The 26,030-nt window shown below is 39.9% G+C and overlaps 1 protein-coding gene across 5 annotated transcripts in view; it reads right to left on the reverse strand.

The window, feature by feature from the left end:
* The window catches only part of QTGAL (queuosine-tRNA galactosyltransferase), a 296,108-nt gene that overhangs the window by 43,429 nt on the left and 226,649 nt on the right, over positions 1-26,030 (reverse strand). For all 5 annotated transcript variants that reach the window (XM_073311998.1, XM_073311995.2, XM_073311993.2 and 2 more), the window contains 2 exons: positions 22,990-23,085; positions 7,402-7,526 (listed from right to left, as the gene is read on the reverse strand). In XM_073311998.1, the coding sequence (XP_073168099.1) occupies positions 7,402-7,526; positions 22,990-23,085 (221 nt within the window). The remainder of the gene's footprint in view (positions 1-7,401; positions 7,527-22,989; positions 23,086-26,030) is intronic.

Genomic DNA, 26,030 nt, shown 5'->3' on the forward strand with positions numbered 1-26,030 from the left:
TATACTCCCAACAGCCATGCCAGCTAATGAAAAGAACCTTGGATTTGGCACAAAGTATCTTTTAATGCAATCATAAAGGCACATTCCTGACACAGGGCTTTAGCTACTGCTGTCATCCTTTGACATTTGCCTTTTTTGTATTCTTCATAGCATGCTATATTCCCAGAAGGAAAGTTAATGGAGAGAAATATGAAGGTTAAGTATTTTTCCAGAATTAGATGTTAGTGGAAATTCTAGACTTTTGCTAGTTTCTCAAAAAGAGAGGTTAAGTGAAAAGTTTTTTTTTTTTAAAAAAAGATTCTACACTGAAAAGTGACTGTGTAAAAATGGCCCCTTCTTAACACATCAGATCTGTTCTCTGTAAGTATTCAGAATCAGATCTCACTTTAGTGACATAGATACATTTTTACTCCTGTCAGAACTGAAGAATCAACACAGCTAAAGAGAACACAAGCCAGAGTCAATGCTGTTTTACACAGCGCCAACAGAATTGTTAATTATCTTCCAACTGTAGGGTCAAATTCTGCCCCCTTTTGCATCACTGCAACTCCAGTGAAGATGCAGCAGTTATACGGCTGCTGTGACGGCAGAATATGCTGCAGAATCATTACTACAAGAGCCAGGTCCAGAAAGAATCCAGCATGACTCTCAGAACTGAGGTAGTATGCATGGCTGGCAGTTTGGGAAAAAACCCTCCAAAACATCAATTTGATTCAACTGCCAGTTTCTGCTAAAAAGAGCCCTAAGCACTGCAATATCAGTAGGTGATACAGGTCAAGACTGAAAGGCAGTCACTTGCACTGTGGAGAAGTCACTTTAGTGATACCCAATACTCTAATTTGTTAGAATTTGCTCTGTAGAAGACACCTTGAAACATAAAAATGCTAAGAGCTAAAATGATAGTAATGGTTTCTTTAGTAACAAGAATTAAAACTAACCATATCTTAGTATATTCTCTGTCCATGTACCACATTGCCAGGCTATTCTGAATGCACAAAAACCCCGCTACTGTGATTCAATGTTATTAACTATGCACAGTAACATGTAATTTGTGGGATAAAACATTGCAGGACTGTCAAAGTAGAATACCAAGTTTGTTTTTGTGTTTTAAATTCTTCATAGTAAAATAAAAAGAGTGACGTTACAATCTGGCAAGCAGATACATGGCTTATTTCTCCACATTTGATATAAAACAGAATTTATACACTATATAAAAAGCAAAAAGTCAGCAATGATCATAAAGGAACAGTGCATATATCTATATACACACACTGCTTTCCGAAGTTATGTAGCTGTGTTGGTCCCAGAATATTGGAAAGACAAGGTGGGTGAGGTACTATTTTTTACTGGATGAACTTCTCGAAACTTTGTCTCTTTCACCAACAGAAGTTGGTCACATAAAATATATTATCTCACTTTGTTTCTCTACCTAGAAACACAGTATATACATATTATACATACAAACAATACATTAAAAGAATGCTATTTAGGTGATGGCAGGCAGGCGGAATATAGGAGTTTTGGATGGGGACAGGATTTGTAGGGGCAACAGATAGCATGGAGAGGAATGGATGACAGGAGCTGGGACTAGAAATATGGGATGACAAGGGGTTGTGGAATGAGGGAAACAGGAAAGGCAATGAAGGCAGCAGGAAATTTTGGTGGTATGTGGGAAAGTAGTAGAATTAGGCAGGGAATATAGGGTTGGTGGGGAATATAAGGAGTCAGGATGGGAAAGAAGAGGAGCAGAGACAGGAACATGAGGAAACAAATAGATCAGTAGCTCAAGGAAGCACCACTCTCTATTGGGCACCCATATTTGGTGGGGATTTCCCTGCACAGAGAAACCACTCCCAACAGTATGCTCAGTCTGCACTGGTTGTCCCAATGCCCCACCAGTGAGGGAAAAGCAAATGACCCTGTTCCCAAAGACTCTGATGACTGTCATGGTATATTACTTCGGCTCATTTAACGACCATTCCGAAAAACAGAAGATTAGAATGGTCTCAGTGGACAGCCTCAGAAGACTTGGGAGGGGATGGGGAACACCCACCAGGTTGCATCTCTCAAAAGACAACTCCAGGGATGTCCCTTTTTTAAAATTTCATGCTTGCTATGAACTGCCCTACATCAGTGTTGTGTTCAGGATTGACAAATGTAGAAAGTTCAAAGTATGTGACCACCACCATTACTAAATCAAGTAGATGCCAAAATGCATTAGATTCCCAACTAATTGGATCATTGTCACAAGAAAACTGATAACCAGCTTCAGTGATATCTCAATAAGATGTTTTCTCTAATGCATATTTTAGGCTATATAAATAAGGTGAATAAATATAAAAACTATAATCCCCTTTGTCTGCATCATAGTTTATGGGAGATCACTTTTATGGCATCTTTTGAAGATTCATTACCAAAGAACAACTATTATGGACAGATCCACTGATCCTCAAAAGACAAGGCAAACAGGTAAACGTTTGCATGGCATCACCATATCCTACATGCCCATTTGTAGAAAATTTAAGATAAGCCAGAGCGTTTGCATTGTGTGGTGTAACCTTGAGATTCCTTTAACAGTTTCAGGCTGCATCATATGAACAAACACTAAGTGAATGTGGGACTGAAGGGGAGAAAAGTGCGACTGACTTCTAATCAATATGATAATTAAAGACTTAGTCTGTGTGAACCAGCAATGAACATCATAACGTAGCTCACCTATTTCAGCAAAACGTAGTTTAAGGAGTGTCAAAAGAGATAATTTCAGTTATCACCTTTAGGTTTCTGGTTCACCTAGGTTGCCCCTTATGTTGGGATGTTCCCAGAACAAGTAGCTGGGATTCCTGCCTTGGGGGATAAGGGAATGCCATTTTCCCAGACTTCAAGAGCCAGTGCAGGTGCAGTAGAAGGGAACTGTAGCAACTTGCAAACAGCAATTAAAGGAAGTGCCTGAAACGAATGACACTAAAAGCAATTATTTTAGCTATACAAACCACCTCCCAGAAAAGATTCTCACACAGTTATTTTCAGTCTTTGCATTACTACATGTTCATAGCCATCAGCAACAACTACAAGGTATGATTATGCTCAGTTACTGCCAAATTGTGGTTCCCGTGATGGAAAGGATTAAGCTGCACTAGCAAAATAGCTACTGCTTTCCCAGTGGCATTGAGTTGCATTTCCTACCTTTTGTTCAATTTGTGAAAGATGGGCTTGAACAGAAAGGCTGGATCCAAATATCCCTGAAAGTGAAGAAGTTCAGATCTGGATTCTAACTTGCCATCTTGGGCCAAATACTTGAACTAGATTTTATTTCTGTTTCTTTCATTTTCTGGTGACTTTCTTGTACTGAAAATCTGTTGATAGTATATATTTTTCCATTTGGAAAATTATTCCTAAGTCTTTCATAATTTTCCCAAGATCTTTCTTGCTATGCCTCCCATGAAGCCATCAGGATGGACAGAAGTACAGGAGCCAAAATTTTGCAGGAGCGAAGTGGGGCCATTCAAGCATAGTAGTAATGTAGCTATGTAATATGTTCCTCTGCTTCTGAACAGCTATAACTATCCCATCCACACCAATAATGCAACAATGGAGCTCTGTGTTAAAATGCGCAGTGACCAGCTGAGTGAATGCAAGAATCAGGAACATCTGCTCTATGCAGCATATTTCTAGTCTGAAATGGCAGACAGAGTGACAATAAAAGCCATATGATTTAAGTTTTCTATGAGCAGTATTAACTTCTCCTCCATGTTCTTTGACCCCGCCCACACCTTGGATGGGGTTACATAAGTGAATCAACAGAGCAATACCACCAGATGCACAGACATAAGCCCCACATTTGGCCTGAGATTCTACCCATGGATGCCTGGCTTTTTATGCAGAAGAGAATCATAGAGGCTTATAACAGAGATGAATCCAAAAGTGTAAAGAATTCAATGAGGGTTGGAGAGAGACCTTTTCAAATGTAAGGTTTTGAAAGAAAAAAATAACACCTTTCAATCTAAACTACAGATGGACTCTATCTCGGACTCAGGATCCAAGCACCCCAGAATTTGCAGTAAGTTCAGAACCTGATCTGAACCTTGCAGATAAAGCCCATTTCTCAGTTGACTCCTATGTCTGTACTGGTGGATGAACTGATTTGTTTTTGTTTATTTGTTCTGTTGAACTTCACGTGAACTTCATTTAATTGCTGGATTCTAATGTCCCACTGAGTTACTACATTTATACTGTTAAAAGGTTCTATTACTGTCTGAGTTCATCATCAGGTCATGGGTCATTGATTGAGACAGAGTTTGTACTGCGGCCTCTTTTTCATGAAAGACTTATTAAGCAAAGACATAGACCATGAAATGTTAGTATCATCTACTTTTCAAGCCACTAATGAGGTCATTAGTTCCTATGGTATTTCAAATGCCAAATGCAGAAGTGGAAGCGAAAGTTAAAAACGTAACTGACCTCAACTTTGTTTCAGTTCTAAAAAAATATGTTACGCTATTCTTTTTGTATGTTTATTTTAGGATGAATATAGCATTGTAGGAAATGAGGTAACTACATCATCACTTAAATGAGGTCACTTCCTCAGAAAACCATTAAAACTGGTATTTTAATACCCATTATCTCCAGGAAGCCAGTATCCCAGTCACAGTGTAAGGCAGGGCGCTGTGCAGCCTTAAAACCCTGGGTCAGAAAGGAATGGGACAAGGATCGCTGCCCAGAGACAGGTGATGGCTGGAGACTTGAGACCTGACTGGGGCACTCCTGGAGTGGACCGTGGGGGATACAAGTGCAGTCAACCTGAAACTGTGTCACTATGTTCCAGCTGACTAACAAATAAAGTCTTGTTTTGAAAAGGCTGTCTTCTGTCTCTGAAAACATCTGCTGGTTGCAGAGCTTCTAAGAGGGTAAATCTCAACAGGAGACTAAGCTCATCTGGACCTGCTGAAGGAGCCACAGTGAGAAAGAGCCAAAGACCCAGTCTGGGTGTAATATAACCAAGAGGATCCCCTTTAGCAAAGTGGAGGCCCAGGGCTGTCATTAAGAAGGGTACACTCCCAGAAAGACAGTACATAGGATGGAGACATAGCACACCCTATGGATCTAGAAAACTACTGAGACGGAACATGGAGGGATGAGCTTCTAGAAGAGGTGGAAGCTACTGTAAGGCAACTTATGAAGACCTGATGTTACTAATAAGGTTAGGCTCTTGCACAGGTGATAATGAACTTCTGTTTTTCACTGTTTCTGCAACAACACACCTTGAGGTCATCCACATCAAGTGGTTCCCAAAGTTATTTACAACTTTGGCACAGCATAGCGTAGGCATCCAAGAAAAAAGATATTACACAACTTCATGTTAAAAAAAATCACATAAAATAATACTAACAGCAACAACAATAATAATGGGGTGGGTAAGCCAACAGGAAAAATAGCAAGACAGAAAAATGAGACAGAGAAGGTGCCAATTTGGATGCCTAAAAATGCACATCTGAAACAGTTTATAGAAGTTCCACATTCTCAGTAAATGTTGTAATCCAGGATGCTTATGCCACACAACCTCGCACATATGAATAAGCAATAACTTGCAATAAACTCAGAACATGCTCATTTCCAAAAATAAGATGCTTTCCCACAGAAACAAGCAACAATCTTCCAAGAAGATTTAGCATCCTGTGGCGCATGGCTGAGACGTCTGAAACTAGCTGCCAAATTGGACATACATATAAACAGAAAGAAAAACCCTTATATTTAAATAATAGTAAAAGGCATTCACCTTATATTTATTTGAAAATTAACATTTTTTCTATCTGATTTAAACAAATACTTCAGAGTTTATTATCTATATTAAAAATAGCATATAGTTGCACCCTACTACTTACCATCAGCAACTCTTTAAGAACTAACCAATGTACGGAGACAAAACCAGGTTTTTAGTTTTACTAATTAACTCTGTAGAGCCCATACAGCTAAGACTGAGGTTATGTTTAGACTGCCACAAACAAAGAAACAAAAACCCTTGGGTTAGCTACCTGAATTAGCTAATTCAGGTTAAAATCATAGTGAAGACATGCAACTCAGCTTTTAACTTTGGTTTGTAGCTTGAGTTAAAGCTTATAGGAGACCCTGGGGGCTGAATTCAAGTTGCTAACCCTAGTTAAAAGCTGAATTGCTATGTCTTCACTCCTATTTTAACCCAAGTTAGCTAAGGTGGGTTAGCTAACCCAAGTTAGAAACATACTTTTCCCCCCAGTATAGACAGACATATCCAAAGTGAGTGAAAATCCTATTCTATTTCATGCATCTATAACAAAATGATTTAGTGTACTGCTTCAACTGCAATGCAGGAACAGGTCTCTCTGAAAAAATAACTTGGCTCACAGAGCACTTTATTAGTAGGTATGTATATGATGTACAAGAAGGAAACAGCTTCTCAGATCCCAGGCTGAGCTTACACGACTGCCAGTTAGGAAGATCATCTTTTGATGGGTAAGATGATATAATGAAATACCAATACCATTTTACAGAATTTCTTTTCAGGGTACAATAGCACTGTAAATGCAGTGACTTATGAGAAAGATCTTGAAATAATTACTCTGCAACATCATGTGTTTTTCAAACTTCAGAAATTGAATCAGTTTTTTAAGTTGTTTAAGGGAGGGAAAGAAAATAGACCAGTAACAATGAAATTATCAGATGAGAAGTTCACTGCTAGCTCAATTTTTTACTTTTTTAAATCAACTATTTTGTTAACATGTGACAAAACTCAATACTAAGTATGGTAGTTCTTTTTTAAATTAAAATTTCAGTTACTTCTTATTCGCTTCCTATTTCAGGACTCATGTACCAACTTTTTATCTGAAGCAAATTAAAGAAGATTAGTCATAAAAGCCTAATACTACCTGGCAATTACAGAGCATCTTTTGTTAGAGGATCTCAAAACCACATTACAATGATTAAATAATTAAGTATAATTTCCTATGATTAGGTATAATTATCCCCCTTTTACAAATTGGTAAACTGAGGCACAGAGTGATTAAATGACTTGGCCAAAGTTACGCAGTGAATGAGTGACAGCATTAGAACCCAAGAAGTCCTAAGAGTTTGAACACCAAGATCCCACTACTTTTCTCAAACTGGGATTATAGTGAGAAAAGAAAAGGTAAGCAGCCTGCCACTGTCAGAAGATGCCATTACTGGTATACTACATTATGCTCTCCATATCATTGCAAGATTGAGGCATAGTTAAAGCTAATTATCTTGTCACTAAGCCCCCCTATAAAAGTGTGAAAAGGAACAAGTATCTTGACCATCTACACTTGGGAAAGTGATTAACCACCTCACTTCCACTGCCAACAACGCACGAAACAAGCAAGTTTTATCTATTACAAAAATACAACTTACTCTAGAACAGAATGAGTTGCTGCCTGTGGATGGTAGCGATACTGGAGGAGGCACTGGTCAACTCGAAAGACTCCACCACCCTTTCGGATATGTTCATAAAAGAACAGCAAGTCTTCTGGAACACCCTGTAGAGAAACAGCTCATTCAATACAAAAGCCACTGGCATTCCTCATTAAAATATTACAAGTGACAGAGTGCATATTTAATTGTTTTGCCAAATAAATATGTGACGGGTTGGATCACAGAAACCCCCTGAGAGTTGCCACCTGATGTGCCAAGACTACTTCTGCTCCTGCTTTCCTGCCTTGTCAGCTTAGGACTTCAGTGCCCTGCCTGGTTTGAGCCAGGCCCACGAGCCTGCTGCAAACCCAGACCCAGGTCTGAACCACAACCCCTAACGACAGTAGGCTCAATTGAAAGCAGCTTACAGAAGTGTGCCTGTCTTTAACACTCAGATGTCCAACTCCCAATGGAGTCCAAACTCCAAATAAATCCGTTTTACCCTGTATAAAGCTTATACAGGGTAAACTCATAAATTGTTTGCCCTCTATAACACTGATAGAGAGATATCCACAGCTGTTCCCCCTCCCCCCAAAGTATTAATACATACTCTGGGTTAATTAATAAGTAAAAAGTGATTTTTTTAAGTACAGAAAGTAGGATTTAAGTGGTTCCAAGTAGTAACAGACAGAACAAAGTGAATTACCAAGCAAAATAAAATAAAACATGCCACTCTAAGTCTAGCACAGTAATAAAAACTGAATACAGATAAAATCTCACCCTTAGAGATGTTTCAATAAGTTTCTTTCATAGACTGGAGCTGGACACCTTCCTAGTCTGGGCACAATCCTTTCCCCTGGTATAGCCCTTGTTCCAGCTCAGGTGGTAGCTAGGGGATTCCTCATGATGGCTGCCATCCTTGTTCTGATCCACCCACTTATATATCTTTTGCATGAGGCAGGAATCCTTTGTCCCTCTGGGTTCCTACCCCTCCTTCTCAGTGGAAAAAAACAGGTAAAAGATGGATTCCAGTTCAGGTGACATGATCACATGTCCTGTGAGACCCCCAAGCCTTCATTCCTCTCAGACTGACTCACAGGAAGGGCTGCCTGCAAACAGAGCTATCTATCCACAGTCAGTTGTCCTGGTTGATGGGAGCCATCAAGATTCCAAACCGCCATTAATGGCCCACACTTTGCATAACTACAATAGGCCCTTGGAGTTATATTTCATATTTCTAGTTTCAGATACAAGAGTGATACATTTATATAAATAGGATGACCACACTCAGTAGATTATAAGCTTTGTAATGATACCTTACAAGAGACATTTTGCATGAAGCATATTTTAGTTACATTATATTCACACTGTATATATAGAGTGCGTCACAAAATAGTTTTAAAATTTGTCTCCTGAATCTCTTTTTGTGTAGACCTAAAAGTTGTCTAATGGGTCTTTAAAGAAATTTACCCAAATATAAGATAATGCTTGTTGAAAACCAGTCAACACTGCTTGAAACTGAAGCCCTGTGAGCACAATGCTGACTACGGAGACAAGAATAGCAAAAGAAAGGTCTTTTCATTTTGACCAGGCTTGTAAAGCTTTATGCATGATAGCCCCAAAAGAGGCAAACTGAACTGCTTAAAAGTTCATGAAACCTAAAATGTTAAGTAATCAAATAATTTATTTAATGGAATCTGTGACTTTATAACAGTGTTATTTACAGAGTTACAGTTCTTTCGTTGGCTCCCATTCAAAGTTTCATATTGGTCCCCACTAGGGACAGGTTAACCAGGTCCAATAAAATGAGAGCCAAACCTTAGACTGATTTAAGGTTTGAAAAAGTTCAGTGTTGTTTTCTTTCCTTTTAATTTTCATGAACTGGTCTCTGCTTCTGACTAGGACTGGAAGCAGCAGTACTGAAGCAATGCAAGAAAAGTTGTTCTCCCAGAATTCCTGAACCAACACCATCTAAGAAGTATTAGAAGTCTTATGAATAAAGCTATGATTATGTCACGGAAGTCATGGAATCCGTGACTTCTATTGACCTCCATGATATTTTCTGCCCCCAGGCTGGAGCTCCCAGCCAGCTCCCCCCTCCCCCCAGCTCCCAGCCCCCTCACTGGTGAAGACACCTTGCAGCTGTCCAGCCAGGAGCAATGGGGACTCCCCGCAGCTGCCCAGATGCAGCGGGCAGTCCCCACAACTGCCCAGCCATGGTGGGCGGGAAGGGGACCCCCCGCAGCTGACCAGCCGTGGCGGGCAGCTGGGGAACTCTGCAGCTCCCAGCCGTGGTCGCTGGCGGGGGACCCCCATCATGACTGCCCAGCCGCCCCGGGGCAAGGGAACCCTGTAGCGTCCCAGCCCCACAGGCAGGATGACCCCGCAGCTTCCACTCCCCACGGTGGTGGGGGACCCAAGAACTCCCACTGACCGCAGCGGTGGGGGACCCGGGAGCCCCAGCAGCAGTGGGTGCTGAACCCACCTCCACATTTTGTTAGGGACATTTTTAGTGAAAGTCAGGGACAAGTCATGGGCTGCTGTGAATTTTTGTTTATTGCCCATGACCTGTCCATGAGTTTTACTAAAATATCTGTGACAAAAACTTAGCTTTACTTATGCAATATTTCTAACCTGCTTTGTAGAGCAATGAATTTGGGATAAGCAGTCCAACCATACTCCAATGATTGAGTTAGGACCTCAAACATGATCAATGAGACAACCTTGCTTCAGACTTCAAAAAAAAAAGGTCATGCCTTAGACAAAGCATAAAAGGGGCAGTGATATGGCCAGTGGTACTCTATTACATGTTAGCCATACCTCAGATTACAAAAGCACCTTGAAAAGCATGGCCCTATTCTATATGTCATTATAAAGGATGGAAAGTATGTGTTTGTACTTAGCAATGGTGCAACCATTTGAAAAAATTAAAGTAAAACATGGTTTAAAACGTATAATTATCACACACATTTTCATACACTGTTTTTCTCTCCTCCCACTCATTGTTTCTGAGAGATCACATGACTATCATGCAAATAAACATACAATACAAGGAGTATTCATTCAGTATTTGAGTGTGGCACCTAGTAAAAGCTGAAGAGGCAATATAACAAAGACAAACACAAAGAAGAGAAAGAGAGAAAAATTTATATTCACTATCTCAGGACATCAGGTAGGCAGAAACAGACTAAAGCTTATGTATTTATTGCCAGGTATTTTATTTCTACAGAAAAAATAATAAATACACTAACTAATTAAAATGATTAAAATATTCTGGCTATTGCCATAGCTTGTGTGCTCCTCACAGCATTAAGAAAATATAATTAAAATAAATAATTTCTACAAACTTGGACCCTGCCCCTCATTCAAGTTCACATTATTGGTAGTATGTGGGGAAAGAGAGGTGTAAATTTATGATTAGAGATGGAACTGTAGTGTCTGTTTTAGCAGAGAAGAGACAATTTGTTGCAATGAGTAAAAAAGGGGTTCCTGGTGGAGGCTGCTGGACACAGACTCACTCTGTGGTCCTCAGCCATGGGCAGAACACCTTACTGCAGTAGAGGCTTTCTAGCTCCCAAAGTGACTAACACAGTTTAATGTGTTGTTAATGTCATCACATTTAGAGTATACCTAAGAACTGGCCTGGACTAAACAGCCATGGAGGAACAGTTTAGTACACTAAAGGATGACTCCAGGACACACAATACAACCCCCTCTGCATTCTGGGAGAGCTCAGAACTAGAACTAGTTCTAAATTTTGCAACTCAGGTCTCTCTCTATAATTGGTTGAGCTGGAACACTGAATCTGATCCCACTCCCAAACTCTGGGGAAGTGTGGATTCAAATCCAATTGCTGGGTGACAATGGCCCATCTCTAATTGGTATGTTTATATTATGAGACACTTGCCCAGTTTTCTCATCCTAGTGCTCAGATGCCGGAGCAAGCTTTCACAGAGCTTTGTGCAGTTTGCAATTTACATGGATATCTAATGCTTCAGAGGTCACTAAAGGAATCTGGGTGAGGGTGCAGGAAGAGAAAGCAGCTGTTCCCATCAGAAAGAAAATAAAATACCATTTAGACTGAAATTCTTTGTTCCCTAAATCACACACTAAGTTGAGTCAGGCTGAGTGCATGGTTTTATTAAATATCAGTCTACTGCACTTGTCAAATTCTGGTTTGGAAATATCATTACACCACTTGCAAATATTGGTAAATCATTTTCATGTGGAGTCTCATTTTCATCCTTAAAACTGCTATGGCCGAAACATTTAGCAACATATTTGAGCATAAACTGATTAAAAACAGTTATTGTCAAAATAAAATGATCCCTCTAAAACTGGGATTTGATTCTTGGACCCTATTTTCTATTTCTTCTGCTGAAAGGGGCATTTCAGAGCAATGTGCCCAGTTCCCAGGGATGAGCAGATGCCTTGCATTGCTCAGCAGTGACCTCTCAGCTAATGAAGGAGCAGCATTGCCAAAGGAAATGCATATATTTTGCAAGGGATGGAAAGATGTTGACTATGCCATGGGTCCTGCAGGGACAGGACTACTTAGGGCTCTGGGATATGTACGGTGCTTGCACTATAGCAGTTTCTTCCATTTTGAGATATTATCAGTTCCAGCTGTATTTCCCGTTTTAATCACTAGAAATCCATCTCACACTGGTACCACCTTTCAAAGTAGAAGGATCTGCAACCACTCTAGGGATATTTTTTAATGCTTTTTGAAAACTGATGGCTTTAGATAAAAGTACAGAATAACAAGATATACAGTAATGCAGCTAAAATGTATCCTGCAAATAATTTTCGCACTCCACGAAGACAGTTGAATAGCACAATATCACAAGTCAGTGAAATATGTAACAGCAACCCAGAAAATAAGCAAAAAATAACTCCAGATGCTCTTTAGAACAGTTTGTTACTACTAACATTCCACCTGGACTTATACACACCATGGCCCTTTCCACTTCTACTAGGGTTTTGTTTTGTTATAATTCTACTCCTGCTACTCAAAATTGTTCAAGACTCCAGATCACTATAGAAAAGCCATAAATTCTATAAAAAACTAGTGCAGAATTCTCTCCTTTGCCTCAGAAACTGCAGCTGGAGGGCCCTGGCTAAGATAGATATAATGTATTATCCTAGGATTTTCGTTTCAATAACATGCTTCACAAAGTTCACTAATAATGGATCATCAGCAAGGAAACTTCACATGCTTCATAAAAGGTCTTCAGTGTATATTTTTAGTTACACAAAAGACAAAATAAAAACACCTTTTTCATGTATTAAATAAGCCAACAACTAGTTCAAAAGGGGTTCCAAGTGACAGAACCATGTAGCAAAGACGACTTAGCAGCATCTCACATCTCTTTTGAAAGGTTGGTTTACCTCTTTCCTGAAGAAGAGCTTTGTGCAGCTCAAAAGCTTGTCTCTTTCACCAACAGAAGTTGGGCTAGTAAAAGATGCTACCTCGCCCAGTTTACCGCTATCCTGGTATTTAACAGCAGGAAGAGCATTTGGGGGCAATTTTCCAACAGCAAATAGAAAACAAACCCTCTATAGATAACAATCTAGACCCTTGCAGAATTTTAACTACTGAAAATAAACCTAAACAAAAAACAAATAGAATTTTGGCTGCAGAACTCATGGTACCTATATCCTGTCTGAATACCAGTTACTGTACTGAATGTTCCTTTGTTTTTCTGTGCAGTTGCTCAGAACAGATTATCCAAATGTACTATTATTCCATACAAAACCAAAACTACATTAAAAAACCATTAAGGTTGCAAAGTGAAGCTCTCAAAAGTTAGGTAATGTCAGAATTATAGTAGAAACTTTAATTCTGCCTCCATGTGTACGCACTATGATACAATCTTTACTTACATAATCACAAGAGAGTTTTTTCTCAAAGGACCTCAGACTCATTAAATGAGGCATCTGTTCAATATTTCCTATTATTCTCAACGTTTGCTGTATGACCCTATCTGTTAAGTTACTAGAACACAGGGATTGCCAGACTGAATCAGACCCATGGTCCACCTAAGTCTAGTATCCTATTTCCAACAATGGACAGCAGCAGAGGCTTCAGATAGGTTTCAGAGTAGCAGCCGTGTTAGTCTGTATCCGTAAAAAGAAAAGGAGTACTTGTGGCACCTTAGAGACTAACAAATATATTTATTTATGTTCTAATACATTTGTTAGTCTCTAAGGTGCCACAAGTACTCCTTTTCTTTTTCGGCTTCAGATAGTACATCAAATCCAAAAGTAGGTAAATGTATTGCCATAATGCACATCATCTTAAACATGAACTGAATAAATAATATTTTTATTTCTTCAGAGGTTTCTCGATTGCATTCATCACAATGGTATCTCAAGTGTCTCAGAAACATTAATGAATTTATCTTTAACAACTCCTGTGAGACTTATTCATATCTGCATTTTACAGATGGGGAACTGAGGTAGAGAGAGTAAGAACAATATTTTCAATAGTGTCAACCAATTTTGAAAGTCCCAATTTCCAGATCCCCAACTTGAGATACCGGGGGCCTGATTTTTCACATATAAAGTACCTATTCCTAGACCTATGTCACAAGACATACCAATGGTTCAGGATGGAACACCTCATACCACTGAGCAATATACTTTGGGGGATAAGCTATTTATTTGAAGGGGAGCAGAAGGGACTATTCTTCTGGCAGGTTGTTTTTGTTTAAAATGGTTGGCGTTCAGATGCTTGAGTGTTCCAGGCTCTATTGTGAACAATGGATCAGTGGATATAGGGGTGGTGAAGTTGCATGAAGAAGGCAATAAATCACTTAATTCTATAATTTATCACATATCTCTACATATGTACCATAGGCACACCACACATACACTGGTTAATATTTTCAAAGTCAACTAGGGGAGTTAGCCACACAACTCCCATTAAAATTAATGGAAGTTATGTAACTAAATTTCCTAGTTGGCTCTGAAAATCTCAACCACACTTCGCATTTTCTGCTCTTCCATTTGTATAAAATGGAGAAATAAAAATTGAGACCTTTCCCTAAGAATGATGGTGCTTGCCATTAAAAAGAAGCTTGCATTACCACAGTATTCAGTATTCCCTTTATTTGAGAGCAAATGAAACAAAAAGTAGAGGGTAATACTGAGTATAGGTCTGACACTTTCCTAAATGCTTTTAAGAGAACTACCTATCTTGCATTATGGGCTCAATTCTCCATTGTTCCTGAGCTAAACATAGGCATAATGAACGGCAGGGAGGGGTGCTACTGACAATTACTCCCTAATTCTTAGCTGTTTGGCTCCAGTATAAGCTAAAGCTGGCAAGAAGGCTGCTTTAAGTTAGGTGCTGGTGGAAGATCTTCTGCCAGATGAGAATTATGCCCACATGTTCCCTCCTCCTCTGATGCATCCACACCCCACTTTGACATATCCCGCTGCTTCCTCTATGTCCTCTTTCTTTCCTCTTTACACCTAGCAGTACAGTTCCAGTGTAGGAGGTGGTGGTGGGAAAGCTGGTGTGGAAGGCAGTGGAGCTGCGTCTGTTAGCCTTGTGCAGATGGAAATTTGCCCTATATTGAGAAATCTCCAGCTGGCAAAACTGGGGAATCCAGTCCTATAGATTTTATAATTAGGTTTTACATGCCTTGTTTAAAAAAACAGGACAAGAAAGGTAAATCTACCATTGCAACTATGCTATTAATATATAAGGAAAATCTGAATTGTGTGGAAGGAGAGCTAGCCAAATTTCTTGATCAGAACACTCGAGAAATCAGGCTGTAATTGGGAACACTTTTTTTTCTTACTGATAAGCGTATGATGGAAAAGGCTGGAACCAGAGGGAGCCAAATTTATCTCAGTCCTCAGAGGAATCTCAAAGTGCTGAGAGAAAGAGTGAGTGGAAGAGGAAATAACTTTTGTCTCCATACTTACCTGATTAATGAAGTATTTTAGCAGGATTCTGCTGCCAAAGTTTTAAAGCTTATTCATTCCATACCTTATACCGTAGGCCATGCATTTAAAAAAAACAACTCCAAAACACTGCAATAGTAATATTACATTGGAGTTGCACTAAAAGCCATTCAACTGATTAAATGGAAATAACATAGTACAAAACAGTTATAGAATGAACTTCCAAATTCTTATTGATCAAAATACTTATTCCTAGAAAGACCCAAGAGCTAAATTTTAAAATTACAGCAGCAGCATGTGCTGTGGTGTTAGCAGCATGTTGCTGGATATACATCTGGCACAAGAGACATCCTGTCTCAAAGAAAGTTCACTCACTTCAGGCCAACATACTGTACTGAAGGGGACTTTTTAAGGCTCATCTCAGCAACAGGAACATGCTTGCTAAAACTGCTGCCTTCTAGAGCAGTGCCTCGCAACCTTTCCAGACTACTGTACCTCTGTCAGGAGTCTGATTGGTCTTGTGTACCCTCTACACCTCACTTAAAAACTACTTGCTTACAAAATCAGACATAAAAATACAAAAATGTCACAGCACAGTATTACTGGAAAATTGCTTATTTTCTCATTTTACTATATAATTATAAGGTAAATCAACTAGAATATAAATATTGTACTTACATTTCAGTGTATAGTATATAAAGCAGTATAAACAAGTTGTCTGTATGAAATTTTAGTTTGTACTGATTTCGTTAGTGCTTTTTACATAGCCTGTTTTAAAACTGTGCAAATATCTAGATGAGTTGCTGTACCCCCCGGAAGACCTCTGCGTATTCCCAGGAGTATGCATACCCCTGGTTGAGAACCACTGCCCTAGAGTTTACTGCTGATGAGAGCACATGTGCTTGTGAACCGCTGTCCAATCGCTGGAAGTTGAAGCTAGATAAAAAATTGCACCTTGCCTAAATGTAGCTGTTAGGGTAATTAATAATTGGAACAATTTACCAAGGGATGTGATGGATTCCCCATCACTTGAAGTCTTCAAATCAAGATTGCCTGTCTTTCTAAAATATAAGATCTAGCTCAACCACAAAATACGGCCTTGAGGCAGAAATTATTCAGTGACAGTCTATGATCTGGGGTATACAGCAGGTCAGTCTAGATAATCACACGGATCCTTTCTGGCTTTAGAATCTATGGAATTATGTCCCATTTGTAGCTAACCATGGATCTACAGTGACACTGAATACCACAATATGACTGGTGGGCCTAGCAGCTGGCACCACATGCACTGTGGCAGACTGCCATCTGTTATTCCCAGGCCATCTGGGATAATTCCATCTTGCACACCCTGGTGTAGCTTCTTATGGTATGTCTACACTGCAAAGTGAAGGTGTGATTGTAACATGGGTAGGCAGATCCAATTTAGCTTTAATCTAGCTAGCACAGGTAACACAATAGACACAATAGCATTGTAGATGTGGTATCATGGGATTCAGTGTGGGCTACACCAGTCTGGTTGCTAGCCTGTGCTGAAGCCCATGCTACCATGTCTACACTAAAGCTAACACAAGTACGCCTACCCATGCTGCAATCGCATCTTAACTTTGCAGTGTAGACATAGCCTTAGACGTTTCAAGCAAGCTAGATTTGTGGGTATGCACTGAATTTTTTTCCAATGCTGAGCATTGACTGACAGAACATAATCCAAAATCTCCAGGATCTTATAGGCTTGGTACTCTATCTTTGCATATGTTACATGAAATTTTTCTGTTTTAAGAAAATCTTGTTAACTTTATTTCATGAAACTGTTATTAGTTTGACTTCCATTAGGACAGTCACCAGAAATAGGCTGGAGGACCCATTAGAAGTTGCATAAGTTACTCTTAAATTGAAAAAATGGGTGTTTACCACTACAAAAGGTTTTCTCTCCCCCCACCCCACTCTCCTGCTGGTAACAGCTTATCTAAAGTGATCACTCTCCTTACAATAACAGGTTTCAGAGTAACAGCCGTGTTAGTCTGTATTCGCAAAAAGAAAAGGAGTACTTGTGGCACCTTAGAGACTAACCAATTTATTTGAGCATGAGCTTTCGTGAGCTACAGCTCACTTCATCGGATGCATACCGTGGAAACTGCAGCAAACTTTATATACACACAGAGAATATGAAACAATACCTCCTCCCACCCCACTAGATGTTTTTGTTAAACCCTGGATTTGTGCTGGAAATGGCCCACCTTGATTATCATACACATTGTAAGGAGAGTGATCACTTTAGATAAGCTGTTACCAGCAGGAGAGTGGGGTGGGGGGAGAGAAAACCTTTTGTAGTGGTAAACACCCATTTTTTCATGCTTTTTGTGTATAAAAAGATCTTGTGTACTTTCCATACTTTCCACAGTATGCATCCGATGAAGTGAGCTGTAGCTCACGAAAGCTTATGCTCAAATAAATTGGTTAGTCTCTAAGGTGCCACAAGTACTCTTTTTCTCTTAAATTATTGCACTGAGTAATATTTGAATTGGCTTTTCTTCAGAATTATCCAAAACACTCTTAAGCCTCTTAATCTTTCTTTAGATCTGTGACTCTGTCCCTTTGCTCATACCCTGATAAGGCCTTTAAATCATTTTGCCCTGATTATAAAACAGGAAATCTGTGACAATGTTATATTTGCTTCAGTGTTTGCTAAATAAAGTTAAAGGGTTACTAGAGACTCTGCACATTTTCTTTCTTCTAAAAGAGAAACATTTCTGCTCTACTGGCAAATAGCAATTAAATTAAACAAGGAAAAGGTGAAAGCCAAAGGGTCAGGGCAGGGTGAATTCTAAAGTGCGCTTAATAATACACTAGCAAGAAATGTCTTCAGAAGTGGGGGGAGGAGGTGGGTTTTCAAATACTATGTAAGCATAATTTATCATTGACTCCAGCACTTTCTTTTCTTCCTGGATACTACTCAAATACTGATCTCTGTTCAGCTTTAACTGTACCATGCCAAGAATATCAGAGCCTGTGTTTTGTCCTCATTTTTCCCCCAGAGCACCTTGACAGGTCATTTGACAGTCTGACAATATTCTAATTCATGTTCCAAAACCCCACAAATTTCTCCTTAACCTTTCAGCTTCCAGGGCTTATTATAAATGCTTGGTTTCTTGAGGGAATTCTGACAGTTTTCTTCTGGCCCAGAGAAATGGAGAAAGGTACTAGCGAGCCCCTCAAAGGCTATAAAGCTCCTTTAGACATTTGGAGTATTCACTGCATTCTCCTGTGCACCAAGATGTATTTCAACCCCACCTCAGTTCCTCCTTTCCATGACCCTTTATCACAGGAACAGATCAGAGCTGAGAGCGAGCCACTGCATTCTGAACTGCAGTTTGTATTCAGAAATGCTAGCTGCTCATGCTACATGATTACACCTGGGGCTCATTAAAAATAATTTCCCTCTGTTTGCACTTTTAGGTAAGTTTTAAAACGGGGCAAGATTTACGTAAAATTCTAGTCTGGATACACTTAAAAAGGAATGTTAAAGTTGGGGGTGGGGTTAGGGGGGCAGGATAGACGGAGCATTTAGTTAGAGAAGACAATATTTTACACTGATCTGCCCTGGGTATCAGGGATAAAATAATTGTGGTATTTCTCACTCTAATCTCATGGTGAAGTTTGTCCATATAAAAGCACAATTATGCAAACTGCCATTTTTGATTCTCCTTTGTTCAGCAGAAGTTTGAAGAAGAGGAGTTTGCTGGTTAGGCAGGCCAGAAAAGATTTTGGGGTTACCTATGTCTTATGTGCTTTAAGTTTCTCAAAAGTATTTACCAAGCAGTAAGTTAGGGTATCATAGTGTAGTAATTGTGTAGCTTACAATTACACACTTACAAATAGTTCACACAAGACATTAGAATTAAGAAAATGTTGGCCAGGATGCAGGTTATTTGTCTTTTCCAAAAGCACCATGGGATCTTTAACTTTTACTTGGATGTCCACAAGAGACAGGGCAAAGCTCTGTAGTCTAATGACTGAAGGAGGGAGGATATGTTTAGGCAGAGCTATGTGCAGACCCATAACTAGAATAGCAAAAGATGTTGTTGGCCAAAGGTTGAGGTGCTATGATAAAGATATATAGTGGAAACTTCACAGAGCACCAGCCTCCACTATATCTGTTCCTGGCCAAGGTTATCAGTCCCCGATTCTCATGGGCAATCAAGTTTTGAAATGTACCAGTCATTTAATGATACCAGGAAACTGTACATAAAGCTGGAACCCTTCATTCTCTTTGTGACACATATGTGAAGCCAGTGATGGCTTTTTAATAACATTTCTATGTGTTGGAATAAATTTACAAGCAAGGTGCCACACACTTGATCAAATAAATTAGATGGCGTCACACACACAAGTTTCCCAAAGAGAAAACTTTCACATACTAAGCTCAAAAATTGTAAATAAAATCTTGCCACTCGTTCCAATAACAGAGGTCACTAAATTTAATTTGTGTGGGATGGATGCACTCCAGGAAGTCTCTCTCTTCAGTTTTCTGATAAAGTTCCTCAAAAATACATTCATTATACCACCATCCTCCTACCTCTGGATGTACTGTAGAGAGGACACTATCCTAAATGAAGTGGTTGTCATTAAAATCTTTATATTCTTGCCTAGATTTCAGTGGTATTCCATATTACTCAGCATACCATGAACACATATTAAAATCAGTTACTTGCAAGGCAATTATATGAAAGTTAGTAGAGTCAGTCAGTCAGCTTTACTGGATAACTTGCTTTCTCTACTTCAAAATATTTCAACCCTGGCTCTTATGATTAAATAACTAAATATTCTCCTCACTTACATATAATGGAACTGAACAAACATAATTAAATACATATAACAGCGATAGCCATTCCATTCTCCTTATTTACATTGTGTAATAGGATTTTTATCATTGTACTTGGATAGCGCACAAAGTATATTTGTAATTGTGCCCTTTGATGTACAGTCAAGATTTTTAGTCACAAGTAGACAAGCCCCATTTCAGAAGAAGTCATTTATAATTCTGTTTGGATATTGCAATAATGCTAATGCAGAGAAAATATGTCTTTGTAGTGAATGAACATCTTGAAGGAGAGGAAGTTTGTTAATAAAATGGAGTCTTCGTAAGCAAATGCTTTAAATCTCCCATGAAGCATTGGGAAAATTAGATATACTTTACTAATAAGAAGGATTTAGACATTGGTTAACATTTGATTATTCCATGTGCTTTGTTTACTTAGTTCTTCAAATCACAACCTCTCCAACATTTGACATATGAAGAACAGGTGTTCAGATTTAATTCCAAGTGAGAAATGCAGCTTTTTGTGTGGAAACAGTTTTGCAAATGGAAAGACTAGAATCTAGAGATTTCTTGATCTATTTCTCTGTTTACTGGCAGCAACCTGACACCTGTAGATTGCATAATTAATACTAACTCAAGAAGGTGGAGAGATATGATTAACAAGTCAGATGATGAGTCAAGTCAACATATACACAAACAAAGACAACCCAGTGTTGACCAGTAACTCTGTTCCCATTGTTGCGTATGGCAAATCTCCCATTTATTCCAAAGGGAAGAGCTAGGCCAACGCTGTGCACTTCTGAAAATCCCACCTCAATGGTTAAGGATGAGATGACTTGGGAAATTGCTGCTTTCCTCCCTTGTCACAATCCTGCAGTTGTGGGCAGTGGAAGCATTTGAACAAGAGACTCCCGGGTTTAGAGATGAGGGGGCTATTAGCAGGGCATTTTCTTTGAAGGTCCCTGGTCTCCAGAACTCAATCCCGTCTGTCTGCCAGAGCCTGGATTTGTTGATCTCCTGGACACCCCAACAAAGCTACTCTTGTCCCACCAGGTGTTCGGGGAGGGAGTAAACTGTGGGAAATGAGGCTAAATTTAAGGATTTTTTTTATTATTATTGACTGGCAGGTAACTATTATGTGTGTATTACCTATATCATAAATCCAAAAACCCTTAGACTTGGCATTGCGGCCATTTAAGGTGATCACTTTTACTCACAGGAGGCACGTATGCTATAAAATAAAATTTAAAAAGTAGGAAGGCAAAAAACCCAAACCATATTAGCATGGTTACAGGGCAAGGCTCAAGAGGTGATTTAAGTCAAATGGGTATTCTTCAGATAATGGAAAGTCAACCCCAGGGTAAAGCGAGAGAGAGAGAGAGACAGAGAGATAAAGAAAAGTCATATGGTCTGTCTACTGGATAGGGCATTGGATTGACTCAGGAGACCTGGGTCCTATTCCAAGCTCTGCCACTGACCTGCTGTTTGATCTTAGGCAAAACATTTCACCACTTGGACTTTGTTTCCCCTCCCACCCTTCTCCATCTTTTCTATTTGGACTGTAAACTCTTTGGGATAGCGATTCTCTCTCACCATATATTTTTACAGTGCCTAGCACAATGGGGCCTCACTGTCAGCTGGGGTCAGTAGGTGGTACTGTAAATCTAATAACAGCAATGATAATAATCTAGTATTGTAATAAGTAGTACATAAATTAGAGTAGGAATTACTTAAGCAGTACTCAGAGGAACAGCCGTGTTAGTCTGTATTCGCAAAAAGAAAAGGAGTACTTGTGGCACCTTAGAGACTAACCAATTTATTTGAGCATGAGCTTTCGTGAGCTACAGCTCACTTCATCAGATGTTTACCGTGGAAACTGCAGCAGACTTTATATACACACAGAAATCATGAAACAATACCTCCTCCCACCCCACTGTCCTGCTGGTATAAGCTATTACCAGCAGGACAGTGGGGTGGGAGGAGGTATTGTTTCATGATTTCTGTGTGTATATAAAGTCTGCTGCAGTTTCCACGGTAAACATCTGATGAAGTGAGCTGTAGCTCACGAAAGCTCATGCTCAAATAAATTGGTTAGTCTCTAAGGTGCCACAAGTACTCCTTTTCTTTAAGCAGTACTGCAATTCTATGTCTGGCAGTATTACATACAAGTATTCAGAAACAAAGTAGAATATAAGCGTGCTGGTTAATTATCAGAATGTCCTTCCATCACACAGGATATGTCTACATAGCAGCTAGGAGGTGAGACTCCCAGCTCAGTTATACGTACATTGCAAGCTCTGTTTGAGCTAACACATAAAACTACCAGTGAGTTTGCAGTGGCACAGGCAGCAGCTCAGGTTAACTGCCCAAGTTGTACCAAGGAGGTTGGGCAGAATTATACTCAGGTGGCTCGCCTGAGCTGCTCTCTGTGCCACTGTGGCCACACTGCTATTTTTAGGCCCTAATTCAAGCACAGTTAGTGCATGTATGTCTATCCGAGCTGGGAATCACACCCCATAGCTGATGCATAGATGTAACCAATGTTGTTTCAGCGCTGTGCACCAAAGCCTTAACTCTAGAAACACACCAAAAAGCTGGAGGAGTGTTTGTTGATGAACTGAAGTCTTTTCTGAAATTTGCAAGCCAGAAGAGGAAATGCTTTTCCTCAGTTTTATCCCCTGTAGTATTTGAGTTTAGTTATCCACACATGAACTAACATTCTGTGGCCCATTTAATAGCAATAGGAAAAGACCTCTTGAGAGCATAACGCTACCAATTGTCCTGCTAACACACAATTCTTAACAAAATGGAATCAAGAATGGAGTATCAATTTTGTTTCTATCAGTAGCACTTACCTTCCCACCCTCATTAAATTTGCCCACATGACAAAACCATTCTCGGGAGCAGAACCAGGTAGGCATGATCACAGTGGGTCCATGGGAGGTAAACACCTAGGGAAAAAAGTGAAACCTTAGTGAAAAGGAAGAATAGTCCTAACAGATATACTCTTTGATAATAAAGTTTATTTTCATTTATTAACTTATGCCCTTGTCCTGTAAAGACTTAGGCTTATCTTGGACTTAAAACACACCAGAAGCCCCATTAAATTCACTGAGACTACTCATGTACTTAAAGTTCAGCACCTGCACAAGTCTTTGCAGAATCATGGCCTAAAAAATGAAATCTAGTATTTCCTACTTCATATACTGTAGCACTGTGACTGTTCCTATTGGTAATAGCAAGTTTTACAACAAATCCAAAAATCTTGAAACTATAATTCAAGTTTTGAGAGATCCACCACAACTGAAATTCTACTAGTTTTACTAAAAATACTAATCTTAATAATGAAAGTACATATATAATGGAAAGTCTGTGTCCAGTGTGCTTTCAGAAAGCACAAAATTACAAACTTTGATCTATCTTCTATGATTTTCTGTGGAAAATTGGGGAAACTGAAGTACAGCTTGATTTTAAACCAGAACAATATATATACAGTACTTAATGCTACCTGGTTAAACTAAAAGTCTTGGAAAGAAACATATGATTTGATAGACAACATGAATATAGTTATTAATTTTAAATTTTTGAATGCTCACAGCTTCAATGACTAGCACCAACACAGCAAGGAACTGTACATAGTCAACCTTTGCTGCCTTAAACAAACATGCCATAAACCCAACTATGAAATAAACCAGAATATCCGGATTATGTCAGATAAACAAATTATCACTTTTATTACAAGGAAAAATATCTAGCAAACCAGGAGACTAAACTTGTCAAACAGAAATCTGACGTTAAAAAGGCATATTGTGTCCAGCTCCAAAGAAAGTTATTTGTACAAGCAGGTTTATGGAAACAGAAAAATAAACAAATTTAATGCCAGTTTCAATCACTAATGAAAATATATTTGTTTCCAGAAGATCATTTCAAAGTATACTATAGATGCAATAATTAATATTGCTCTACAGCTAAAATTCTCCAACTTGGTTGCATAAACTTAGCCTTCTGAATCCACAGTTAGATACCTGTTGCTCTCATTAATTACAATATGAGCTGGGGTTGCTCAGTTCCTCAGGCCACTTTTCTTTTTAGATGGATAAATAGGGATTTAGGATCTTAACTTTAGGCCCACAGATTCAAGTCTTTTAAATTTAGTTCCATATTGAGGCACGTAGGGATGGTATTTTTAAAAACATCTAAGTGACTTTGTAACACAAGTCCCACTATAAGGGCTTGTCTTCACTACTGGGGTAAGTTGACCTAAGTTACACTACTCCAGCTATGTGAATAACGTAGCTGGAGTTGACCTAGCTTAGCTTGACTTACCCAGGTGTCTTCACTGCGCTGCGTCGATGGGAGACACTCTCCGGTCAACTTCCCTTTCTTCTCAGAGAGGTGAAATACTGGGGTCGACCGCAGAGTGCTCTGCCATCGATTTAGTGGGTTTTCACTAGACCTGCTAAATCGATCCCTGCTTCATCAATTGCAGCAGCATCCATCTCCCTGTAGTGAAGACCAGTCCTAAATCAATAGTCCTGTGCTGAGACTTGTGCTGCTAAGTCACTGAAGCATATTTGAATATCCCATCACTAAACAGAAATGGCCTGCCTTTCAGAGGGGCTAAGTACCAGACACTCCCAGTGAAGACATCGGGAGCTCAGCACCTCTGAAAAATCAGACCACTTTTATTTAGGTGCTTAAATATGGATTTAGGCACCTAAGTTGGAAAATCATGGCTTATATGTATAAAAGTGTATATGCTGCCAGTATTTTCCTGTGAAACAACCTGTTGGCAGATGTTGATTCTGATGGGAGATGCTGAGTCTGGCAACGAATTAGCAGGTGTTGATCAGCTGACTCACTATTGCAAGTACTTATTAGCTCCACCATAGATACCAAGGAAGTGGGAGTGCCCAAGGTGGAACCGTAGGATGAAAAAAGCTTAGGAAGAAACATTGGACTGCAACTGAATGGAAACTTCTTTATCATTAAAGCAAAATTCCAGAAGCGGGACAAGTCCTAAGCGGGACAAGTATGCTAAATGTATTTGAAGGTGAAGGAGACTGGAAAAGCCACTTGCTCACTACGGCCCTGATTCAACAGAGCACTTAAGCATGTGCTTAACTTTAAGCAATGCAAATAGTCTAATTAACTCCAATGAGACTAATCAGATTCTCCTAAGGGTCAATGCTGATATTTTGGACAACCTTTATTTCATCACAACATATAGAACACCTAATGAGACTGGTTATAAGTAAGGCTATGTTTTAGTCATGGGCATTTTTAGTAAAGGTAATGGACAGGTCACGGGCAGTAAACAAAAATTCACAGCCCATGACTTATCCTATATACCCTGATTAAATCTTGGGTGCTCTGGGGCAGGGGCGGCCCAGAGGCACCGTGGGTGCTCTGGAGGGGGGTGGCCTGGGGGTGCTCTGTGGGGGGTGCCCTGCTTCTGCGGGGGGAGGGGGGAGTTGCTGCTGACAGGTTTCCTACCTGGTTCCACGGGGCTCCCCAGAAACAGCAATATTTCCCTTGGATCCTAGGTGGAGGTGCGGCCAGGGGGTACTGTGCACTCTCCACGCCCCAAGCGCCGGCTCCGCAGCACCGACTGGCCAGGAACCATGGCCAATGGGAGCTTTGGGAGTGGCGCCTGCAGGCGGAGGCACTGTGCAGAGCTGCCTGACCACACCTTCATTTGGGGGCCGAGGCACATGGTGCTGCTTCCGGGGAGCCCCCCGAGGTAAGCGCCACCCGGAGCCCTCACCCCCTCCTGTGCCCCAACTCCCTGCCCCAGCTCTGAGCTCCCTTCCAGGTCCAAACTCCTGCTGCTGCTGGGGGAGGGAGGCATGGAGGCTTGAGACTGCCCCAGCAGCAGCCAGTGTGGCTGGCCCCG

Source organism: Lepidochelys kempii, chromosome 14 (assembly GCF_965140285.1).
Source record: "Lepidochelys kempii isolate rLepKem1 chromosome 14, rLepKem1.hap1, whole genome shotgun sequence".
Lineage (NCBI taxonomy): Eukaryota > Metazoa > Chordata > Testudines > Cheloniidae > Lepidochelys > Lepidochelys kempii.